Source organism: Pleurodeles waltl, chromosome 8 (genome assembly GCF_031143425.1).
Source record: "Pleurodeles waltl isolate 20211129_DDA chromosome 8, aPleWal1.hap1.20221129, whole genome shotgun sequence".
In the NCBI taxonomy this organism is placed as follows: domain Eukaryota; kingdom Metazoa; phylum Chordata; class Amphibia; order Caudata; family Salamandridae; genus Pleurodeles; species Pleurodeles waltl.
In genome coordinates this window covers 16,849,762-16,861,800 of record NC_090447.1, presented here as the reverse complement: position 1 = coordinate 16,861,800, position 12,039 = coordinate 16,849,762, and the positions used below count along the sequence as shown (strand labels likewise).

At 40.7% G+C, this 12,039-nt stretch overlaps 1 protein-coding gene across 1 annotated transcript in view; it reads left to right on the top strand.

Annotated features, from left to right (window-relative positions):
• The window catches only part of LOC138249300 (vomeronasal type-2 receptor 26-like), a 200,991-nt gene that overhangs the window by 143,815 nt on the left and 45,137 nt on the right, over positions 1-12,039 (top strand). Inside the window, exon 8 of the mRNA XM_069203257.1 lies at positions 4,663-4,787. Within this exon, the coding sequence (XP_069059358.1) occupies positions 4,663-4,787 (125 nt within the window). The remainder of the gene's footprint in view (positions 1-4,662; positions 4,788-12,039) is intronic.

Sequence of the window (12,039 nt, the reverse complement as noted above, 5' to 3'; positions counted from 1 at the left end):
GAGACCACGGAACGCATCTTCCCCCGTAGGTCGTTCCACCTCTTCCTGATGTCATCCTGTGTTCTTGGGTGCTGTCCCACTGCATTGATCCTGTCCACGATTCTGAGCCATAGCTCCATCTTCCTAGCTATGGTGGTGTGCTGCACCTGTGATCCGCATAGGTGTGGCTCTACCCGGATGATTTCCTCCACCATGACCCTGAGCTCCTGGGGTGTCTTTGCGGTGCCATGGGGTGGTGTAGGTGATGTGTGAGGTGGTGTGTGTTGTGATGTGTGGGGTTATGTTTGGGGGTGTGTGGTGTTTTGTGTGTGGATATGTATGTGTGATGGTGTTGTGTGCCTCTCTATGCTGGTGTTGTCTTTGCTTTGCTGTCTCTCTGGCCTTCTTCAAAATTTTGGTAGTAAGGGTTTGTGGGTAATGTGGGTGTGTGTTTTATATTGTATTGGGTGTGTGGGAGTGGTGTGTGTATATGCATCAGGTGTGTGTATTTGGAATTGTCCAATGTGCTAGTATTTGTAAATGTGTGTGTATTTTGAGTGCGGCGGTGTGTACTGCCAATGGAATACCGCGGTTGAAAGACCGTCACGTGGATTCGTGGGCCGTGATAGTGTGGGCATATTCCTGTTGGTTTGACGGTGGAGGTTTTGTTATTGCCAGTTTATTACTGACCTTTGGTGTGGCGGACTTGTGTGGGTGTCTAGATTTTGGTGGATTCTGAGCTGTGGGTCATAATAGCTGTGGCGGAATTCCACGGCGGTGTATTGGTGGTCTTCTGCACAGCGGTAAGCAGCATTTACCGCCAATGTTGTAATGAGGGCCTATATATTTCCATTAGAACATTCCACCCACTCAGAGTAAAATTGAGCAGAGATAACCACAAGAAACGCATTGAATGATGATGCAGAAGTACTCGTGATTATTGATTGTCTGCATTCTAATGTCTCTATTAGATCTCTCAACATTCTCATGTTCTATTAAGCACCAAAAGCTACTAGCTTTCAAATCTATGGATCTACGGTTACCTATAATATTGTTTCTAAATACATACCTTGCAGGAGGCCATCAGAGTTGGAACTTTTCCCATGTTCTGACAACACTAAAATAGACTCCTTGGCCAAAATTATTGAATCTTTCACAACCAGATCCCATCATGAGATCCTGCTCATGGACCCAATTGCTCATGGTGTCTGTCTCAGTTGACCAACCTCACTGTAGACCTCTCAACCAGCTGACAACAGTTGAGAACCTAAACCTTGGAATCAGCTTTATTTCTAATCACACTTTATTTTCCCAACAAGATGAATAAAAGTGGTTTCTTCCCCTCATGCTTCCTCAGGTATTTCCCTGGGTGATTCACAACATTGTGTTACAGTTGTGGAGTCAATTTTATGACAAAGGCCTTGAAGTCTCCATGCACTGACACAAAAGGAATATGATTAAAATTCTGTTCCGTACCTAGGCACTCCCAGTATAACAGCACACTTTGGTCAAAGTGATTTAAATCATCAACTAGGCCCTGCATGAGAGAAATCAAATTTATCTAACCAGAATCTTCGATAAGTAAACACTGACCAGATGTTGATGCTCCTGAACCAGCTAACCTACAAATCTATGGCATAGAAGCAATCTCAAATGAGCCTTGATAACAATGAAACTTATGTCCAAGTCATCGAAAAGTCAAAAAGACATTCAACAGGGACGCCAACTATTTATAGCATATGTAAAGCCTATTGCAGAAATGGAAAGGGGTGTAATATGAAAAAGCCTGCTACTAAATCAGAGAAATGCTTGTTATGCAAAGAAACCACATGGATGTAAGCAGATGGATCTCAGGATTTGGAATGAATCAAAAATAAAATTCTTAGAAAGACATGATTTATCAACATGACATTAGTTATCTGGAAATACATGTCACAGAGATGAGGTTACAATTCTGTATCAGATCGGTATCAATTTCAGGAAATAGAGGTCTTGCCTTCTTTTATATATATATATATATATATATATACTAAGATAGGAGCCATGTCCATGAGGCTTGTGGGCCAAAAAATGGTCCTACACTGCTTAGAGGCAATTTTTTTGCCACTAAACAGTGTAGCGCCATAATCTTGCGCACAAGCCCGGTTCCCACTACGCCTCCCAGGCACTGTTTGCATTGCAAAGGACGCAAACAGGGCCTTAGCGCTGGCTAGCGCCATTCCTTAAATATGGCACCCAGCTGGCGTTTAGGAATGGCGCTAGCTGGCACTATAGTTTTTGCTGCAAACCTGCGCTAACACAGGTTTGTGGCAAAAAGTATAAATCTGCCCCTATATTTGTATTTGTTGTCGGCACACTCACTACAAAGGTCAAATTTGAGTGTTATTGAAAACTAAACAGCAAAACAGAGAAAAGTGGCTAGAATTTGCAGTCTATTTATTTTGTAGAAGAACATTTTGATTTGTCTGCACACCAGATCGTCTGCAAGTTTTGTTATGATAAATTGTAGACCAACACAATACTTGCCAGAGCAATACATAATAAATTAGAGTTCATTCAAATTCCACAGGAACTTCAACATCTAAATATTTATGAAACAATACAGATATACACCCCTTTCAAGCAATAGTTCATATGGAACCAAAGAGTGTGAAACTACCACCGACTGAGCTACAAAAAGGCCTTAAAGATAGAGTTGACTACTTTCCGTTAGATTTTAAATGCAATATTGAAACTGTGGGTGTAGCGAGAGATCTGGATAAACCAGTCATTATTCTAGTCATTGGTGTGCCCATATAAACAAAAAATATGGTAGGGACTGGTGGATGTGAGTAAGGTGAAGAGAGCGATGTTCTATCTCACACAGAATAATGTGTATTACAAAAATGTAGATGCTGTTGCACATGGAATTTGCATAGAGGAAGAAATATTGCCTTAAAGTGGACAGTTTGAAAACATGGCTAGAAGCAGATGTGAAGAAGTACATGAACACTATAGTATCTACCCATTTTATTTGAAAGAGTTTATGGGGATGCCATTAAATTGCATCAGATAAAACAAGCAAAATGAGCTCCAATGAGTATTTGTAAGAAAAGTTTAGAGGCTTATTAATTTCCACAACTGTTTCCAACTGGTGTAGGTGAACAGTATATGAGCACCTTGGACTTATACATGTAGCTGAGTATAGCTCAACAAGATTATATTCAGAGGAGCACAGATTTTGATGGAGTATTCCCAAAATGTTCCTTCTCTTATTTAAAAGTGATTTGTCTGGACTAGGTAATGCTGTTAGGCATTTTGTGTAAGACAGGGGTTAACCTGCAAAATATGTCTAAAAAAGATGGCCATTAACATACCCAGTCACATACCAAGAGAACCGCTCATACACCCACTCACACACAATACATGTACTCACACACCCGACCCCACACCAATACAGCTACTCTGACACCCACTCACATACTGCTTCCGCCACTCTCAAACTGGTACAGCACTCACACACCCAGCCACACACAGGTATAGCCACTCACACATCCACTCACACACAGGTGCCGCCAGTCACACACCCAGTCACACACCTATACAGTCACTGACACACAATCACACACTGATGCGGCCACTCACACATGCACTCACATACTAATACAACCAGTCACACACCCAGCCACACACAGGTATAGCCACTCATACACCCACTTACACACAGGTACAGCCAGTCACACACCTATTCACACATCAATACAGGCACTCACACAAAGTCACACACTGATACACCCACTTACACATCTACTCACACAGTGCTGCAGCCATTCACATACCCACGCAAACACAGATACAGCTAATCACACACCCAGCACACACCCAGAGAGACACTCACACTTACACAAACACTGATACTTACTGACACATCCATACAGTCATTTATATATTCATTTTCATGTTAGCATTGTAGAACATTTGCTACTGTCTTTTGTAATACTGTATATGTTAATTCTCCTTGTTGAATATCAAAGTAGTCACATGTACTATTTTAATTTCACTTATGTGGGGTGTGTGTTGTATACACTTTCAAAAAATCAAAAACACTTAAATATACAATTGTACAAAAACATACAACACATAGTCAGCTCTCTCTTTGACCAGAAGGAATGGCTCTAAAAGTACAGTTTTTCAGAAGGTTTTTCTTACAGTTTTATACTATTTTAGGGACCAAAATAAACAAGGTAGTGAAAGGGTTAATGGAAGGCAACCGAGAAGAAGCATCCGGATCAAAAAAAATACTTAACAGCATTGATTGTTCACTGCATCCAGGTATTAATACACGGACTACATCTTAAAAACCACTGGCATCTGGCATTTGACGAAGTGAGTAACCATTTCAGAAAGCTTCTCACAGAAAGCTGGAACAGTTATTACTTGCAGCGCTGATGGTTCCTTCAAGGATCCTGCAGATGTTGACCATGCTGCTGCTCCATCTCACTTCTCCCACATAATCTAATTGTAAGTTTGTCCATGTATAGTTTTGGGGTGCTTCCACATGGAACTTGTTCCATGAGAATATTTCTTCCCAGTGCCTCTTGATAACTGCTTCGCGTCTTTGTTGCACTGCCCAAATTTGGCGGTTACTTTTTTCCCTTGATGGCATAGTGAAATATTGACAAACATCGCTCTCCTTCTTTGCAGGTGGCATCTGTTCCTCCTGAACTGAAGCCGGTTCAGGTGGTCCTGCTCCTTCTGCAGACATACTTGAAGAGCATGAAGCTGTTCTCTGCAAATCCAAACAAAAGACACAGCAGCACTGACTCTCAGTACTACCTATATAGAGGTGAAACCTAAATGAGAGATTTCGGGTGTGGTTTGCTATGAACTCGGGTGGGGTTGTAGTGTACCTGATCAGAAATTGAGGTTTGGGTGTTCCCTGTCCTTGAGTGGACTCACAGATCCTGTCCACGGATTCATGGATCCACCAAACTCATAAAATAAATAACTATGTTTATAAATATCCACATATGTATATATGGATATGGATATGTTTCCTCTGATGTCAATATTAAAATCTAAGGGACCTATCTATAGCTTATTTACATTTTTACAGGTTTTGATGAATCCGTGAATCCAGATTTGCGGCTCAGTTGCCACAATGTCAGAGGTATTAGAAACCATTGAGTATCCGTATTCAGATCTGCGACAGATCCAATAAATAATTTAAAAAAGGACTAACTTTTTTTGCATTTACAAAATGAGTACATAAATTAGACCACCTTCAATTGTGCTTTTTACTTTTAAAATGTATAATAATACTATTTGTTAGAGTAAAATGAAGTTTTATGATTGCAAAAAATAGTATCACTATAAGATACTTGTAGGTGAAATTGTAGCACAATTTATATTAAAAAACTCACTGAAAAAAAAAACTTACAATGCCGTTATAATTAAGAAACTGAATTGAAATTAAAAAACCTCAGAAATTGACATAAAAAAATAAAGACTTCAGGGATGTTATAGTTAGGAAGTAGCATTAAAAAATCATAGAAATTCACTGAATAATACCAAGGTTACTGGGACATTACAGTTAGAAAATAAAATTTTAAAAACCTTAGACGTTTACTGAAAAAAAAACAAAGGTTATAGGGACGTTATAGCTAGGTTCAGATTTTACACACACAAAACCATCGAAATTCAGTAGTTGGTTATCTTAAGTAACTATAAATTGTGCCCTAATCATGCCCTTGCCATGTACTGCTAATTAGCCCACATATTACATCACTCATGACACCTTCTATGATATAATTGATAATACCACTGCAAAATTTGCATTGAAATTATTGATGAGAAAATTGTGCATGAGAGTCCCTCCACAAGACTCCGATTAACCTTAGTTTGATGCTTGCCTCTTACGTGTACTAGGCTCAGTCACACAAGTGAGGTAGCATGTTCATTGTGACAAGTGAAAGAACACTAAGAAGTAGGTATTTTGTGGGTTCCTACTGATTATAGAAGTTCACCTCACAGAAAAGCAAGGCAAATGTGCAATTTTAGGCAACGTTGGAGATTTGTAGGGCATTGTGGGTGATAATTGTGGGATCTGCACAAGACATACCACCCTGGACTATTCTGGGTGTCTAGTTTTCAGAAATCTCTGGCTTTGGCACTTTTCCCTGAGAGGCCTTTGATCCCCATCCAGGAAGGAAAATATAATTTTTAAGTCAAAGTTTAGGGTGTGCAAGGGATTCTAGGTAAAACAACCTGGTGACAGTCATGCAAATCACCCTGTCCTGGATTTCCCTAGGGGTCTAGTTTTCAGAAATGGACAGGTTTTCTAGGTGTCCCTAGGGGCCAGCAGAGCTTTGTGAAAACATTGTCTCGAAAGACTGTTTTTTCCTACTTGTTTTTTATATATATTCATTTCAACAGTTAGTTTCTTTTGGAAAACCTTGAGGGATCTACACACATGACACCTTGTCAAATTTAGAGTTCTGTCTACTTTCCATAAATATATGGTTTTTCTGGAACAAAATGGGAACACCCACAAAGGTAATTGGTGGGAAATGCCACAGATCAATAGGGGCCTTTCCATTCTGAAAAGGGCTTGACATTGACTTCAGAGAAGGGTAACATATATTTCTAGCAGAAGAATTTGTAAGGGTACATGGCAGGGCATTGTTCCACAGGGAAATATTTTCAAATTCAAAGTGTGATTGCACAAATGTAAGAGATTTTAGCATGTGTGAATGTTGTACACTGTGGACATTTAGGCCTGGGGAAATGCCTTTAAGCTGTGAGAAATCTCAATTTGCATATAATATACTTGTATTTATAATTTACCTTTCAAAAATGTCCACCTGTCATTTCCTAATGATAAAGTAATAATTATGTAAAACAAAAAAGGCTGTTTTGACAGTTTCACACATTCTGATAAATCCATCAGTATGGAGTGTGTCTTTGGTTTTTAGTAAACTACAATTCAAATCATTGCAAAATGACCGTTAAGGTCCTTGCATGCATGCTTATGCACAGTGACCATATTTAAAACACTTTTTGGTATAATTTGACTAAAAAACATTCCAAAATGGCCACCTGTACATCTGCAAGCATGTGCACACACTGTCGACCATCTTGGAATACTTTAAACCATACAGTAGGTTAAAGCAAGAAACCATTTGCAAAGCCAATTGGTCTGCAATTGCATATTAAAGGCACAACTTACTGGCTTTGCCAGTCTTTTTTTTTTTAGCAAGGATGCCAAATTCATGTGGTACAATGTAAACCTTTCAACTCACTATGGTGGTTATTTTGACATCGGCTGTAAAAACCGCCTACAGCCGTTGTTACGGCCACCAAGATACCGCCACCGCAGCTACCATCCGTCCGCCATATAATGAGCATTGCTTACTTACGCCACAATAAGGATGGAAATCCGGCAGTGATCATACTGGCGGATGGTGGTAAGCTAGCAATGCTACGACCAGCATTGCCACGCCAGTTGAGCGCCGCCAGCTGTATCATGACCTGTGATACAGCCTGGCGGTGTTCTGCTAGCGGGGTTCTGCTGGCGGTAGCAGCGCCCCTTCCCATTCCCTGCTGTAAGACCTCCTTGGCATAAGTCGGGCTTCCGACAGGGGAGGGGTGTGCGAAGGTGGGAGTTTTGTGTGTATGTGTCTGAGTGTGTGAGTGAGTGTGTGAATGCATCTGTGTGTGTTGTGTTGTTTGCATGGTTGTATGCATGTGAATGAATTTGTGTAAGAATAGTGAAGTGAGTGCATGTATGCCAGTGTGAGTGATTGGCTATATGCTTGGAGCGTGTCTGCGGTGTGTGCGTGTATGGATGGTGGGGGGATGAGTGTGAGGATCGGAGGGGGGGGTGTGAGGATCAAAGGGGGTGTGTTTGAGGATCGGAGGGAAGGGGGAAGTTTGGATGGAGGGGGGATGTCTGGTGAGTGTTTGGGGGTGGGGGAGCTGCCTACCGGTGACAGAAAGGAACTCCCTGTAACCGGAAGGGCCTACCGCCATGGTTTTCGTGGCATTGCTAACGTCACGAAAACCATAGTGGTAGGCAGGCTCATAATGCTGTTGGCGGTACTATGCTGGCCGCTGGGCTGGAGATTGACATCTCCGGCCCGGCGGCTAATACCGCCATGGCGGTATGAGTGGAGAAGTGGTGGTTTGGCTGCAGCCAACCGGACATTCTCATAATGTGGTGGTATGTACCGCCAGCCTGTTGGTGGTACTACCGCCACATTTACACTCATCGCCAGGGTCATAATGACCCCCTATGTATCCCTGGTGTTGATTTACTAAAAGTGAGATTTGTGGTATAGGTGTTTGAGATACTTGTTAAATCATTGCCATTTTTTTGTGCTGCAAATATTTGTATGCCTAAGCCATTTTGAGTGTATTACATAAAGATGTCAATGTTCTGAATCTTTGGATAGGAATCTTTCAATTGACATATTAATCACTAAATCAAGAAACTATAGGCAAATGCATTTTATTTGATTAGATAGATTTAACATCACTAGAGGATTCATGGTGATGAGTACAACATAAAACTAAACTGATAAAAAAATAACACCTGATACCTGGGCAGGAGGCAGAGAAAACTATCCTCTCAGTAAAATAATCAGCAGAACAAGAAAGTCTAAACGGTTTTGCAAGAGAACATATGATGTTGAAGGCCACAGATTATAAGGAGAGGTTCTTATAATACAGGACATGATCTATATTCTCTAAGGACTGACCCCAGTACATGAACATTTCATATGAGGGGTCCGTAATAAAGAAAGTAAACCAGAATGCATGGGTTGTGGAGTCCTGTAGCATGGACACCCCTCACTAAGACATTAGTGCTAATCCCCATAATACATCTTATGCATTAGACAGGTTTTCAACATAGCCAGAAGCCAGTGCACTGCTCTTTGAACTATCAACACAGGCGTGAACTTTCTTCAGATGTGTAACCTTTGTGACCATCATATTTTGGTCCCACTGGTGCTTTGCAAACTCAGAATCTGGGCGGCCTCAATAAAGACTATTTATAGTCAGCTTGAGGGAGCCCACAAGTGGCCACTTGGAGTTAAGTGTCAAAGGAAGAAACAAGAGACTCCTTCTCAGCAGATGAAGCACAGAATAGAGACAGACAGGAGGCCCTAAATTGAAGTGTACAGGAAAGAACAAGAAGTGCATGATAGAAACACAGGCAAACACAACTTGAAGTGAAGTGCCACAGGAAGATAGAAAAGAAATCCTTCTCAGCAGATGAAGTGCATGACAGGGAAGGACAGGCAAACATAACTTGAAGTGAAGTACCACAAGAAAGAACAAGAAATACACCCCCAACACATGAGAGGAAGAGACAGGAGGCCACAACTGGAAGTCAAATGGCACAGGAAGGAACAAGTGATGCCTTTCCAGCAGATGCATCACATGAAAGGAGACACCCTTGATCAGAAGGAGTCTTGATGACTTAACATAAGCCACAGGTTTTGGAGGACCTCCTGCACAGAGAACTAGAGAGAATCATGACAGCAATGATTCTGCTTCCTGACCAAGAGTACTTCTGTTTTATTAGCATTTAGCAGAGTTCAAGGTCTTCCACTGCTGGATTCCAATCAAGCAGTTGTGTAAGTTGGGTGTAGAGTTTAGTTCATGTTAGCTCAAGTGTGCAGTCAATAGTTTGTTATTTGGTTAAGTCAATGAACATATTTCATTAATTTCAGACTAACACATGCTGCATAAAGTAATGACATAGTACTGCCCTGCTGTCCCTGCTTATTACAACGTTCACTTATTATCTAAAACATGGTTATTATCCGATACCTAGAGAGGTAGTTTCTTTACCTTTTTATCTCGTGCACCCCAGGGAATTTCTGATGCTATAAGATATCCAAACTACGGTTCCCGGTGATACAGTAAGTTAAAAACTGTTGTCCCTGTTTTACATGCTAAAGAACAGAATATAGACAAGCTGGCTTCATATAATGTGGCCTGCATCTGAAGCTTTTAGAGCTACGTATAACCACTGATGGCAGGTTTCTCCGGTTCTGTGGGTGAGTGAGATGGAGGATGCAACTGATATGTCAGACAGTAAACAATTAATTGTAAAGTGTAGCTACATCATGGGTGTACAAGTACATCTTGCAATAGCGTAAGGACCACTGCAGAGCCACCAGGGAGCATTGTTAGCGGAAATGGGGCTGTGTGTCTACACAACATTCATCGCTAGCTTCTTAGTAAGTGTGTGGACCATGCAGCCTGGGTGCAGGCTCCAGAGTTCGTCACAGCCATTCTATTCCTTAGAAGGAGACATTCTCATTGGTGGAGTATTTGTGGTACATTCTGGATTCACCATAAATGAACTTACACTACAGGAGAAGCCGACGCAGATATCCTGTGAGGGGTAAGAACAGTTTATTATAGTGTATAGAAGTGCCACAACTCATATCCTGTGAGGGTGAGAGCAATTTATTACAGTATGTACAAAAAAGCCACTGCCAATATCCTGTGAGGGTGAGAGCAGATTATTATAGTATGTATAGAAAGGTCACAGCTAATGGACTTTGGGGGATAAAAACAGTTTATTAAATTATTATATATATAGAAGTATCACAGCTAATATGTTTGAGTAAACAAATTACTACAGTATGTTAGAAGTGTCACAGCAGAGATCCTGTCAAAGGTAAGAATAGTTTATTACAGTATATTTAGAAGCGTCACAGATGAAATCCTGTGAATAGTTTATTACTGTATGTAAAGAGGTGTCAAAGTTGACATCCTGTGTGAGTATGAACAATATATTAGTGTGTATACAACTGTCACAGCTATTATCCTGTACTGGATAGGAATAGTTCATTACAGTATGTAGTGAAATATCACAATTGTTATCCTGTGAACAGTTTATTGCGGATGTATAGAAGTGACACATCTGGTATCCTGTACTAGTAAGAACAATTTGTTAGTGTGTATAGAAGTGTCACAGCTGATACCCTGTGAAGGATAAAACAGTTTAATACAGTATATATAGAAGTGCCAGAGTTGATGGCATGAGACGGTTAAGAACAGATTATTACAGTATGAACAGAAATGTCATAGCTGATATCCTGCAAGCATAAGAATATTTAGTAATCTGTAGAGAAGTGTCACAACTGATGTCCTGTGAATGATAAGAACAGTTTATTAACGCATTTATGGGAGTCACATCTGATATACTGTAAGTGTAAGAAAATTTAGTAATGTGTAGAGGTGTCATAACTGATCTCCTATGAAAGAAAATAATAGTTTATTACAGCATGTATGGGAGTGTCACAGCTGATATCCTGGGAGGGGGGGAACAGTGTAGGGCAGTCTGCACAGAGCCATCATTGCTTATATCCTCTGATCGTTAAGGATGGTTTAATGCTCTCTTTATAAAAGTGCCAAATGGAGAGGAAATGCAGACACATAAAAGTGAATAATCAACAGCGCAGTTGCAGGTATGTTCACAGCCAACTTTAACAATCGTGTTTGCCATTCTGTGCTCCAGTACCAGGGAGCGGGCAGGATATTGCCATATCTTAGTATATCTTAGTATCTTGTTTGTAGTCACCTACGAACAAAACTGCTGTCATTACTAAACCAGCAGTCTTGCCTAGATCAAGAGTCCAACTACAACAGTGCTGTCCTTCCCTCTGCCTCTCAAGCATCCCAGTGCAGCAACTTTGGTTCCTACTCTGGGTTGTATGAGTGTTTAGTAAATATAGGGCCAGTTTTACTGACATTTTGCTCTGGGTTTGTGTGACCCTAATCAGCGCAAAATGTTTTCTTATTCATTTGCTTTCCAGTACAAAACTTGCTTTGTGCTGTAAAGTAGTCTGAAAGTAACTCAAATCACCGTGGAGCACAGCTTTGAGCTACTTAGTGCCAAGGGGAGGTTCCATGGGTGCTACATGGGCATCCCCACGCAACCACCCAAAATCCTATCTGCTAACATTAATAGAGAGAGTTTTGCATCACAAATTTATGCAACGTGAAACCTGAAACCTGGTGTTAAAATGGAAAATGTTTTCATTTCTCCTTTCTTTTCCA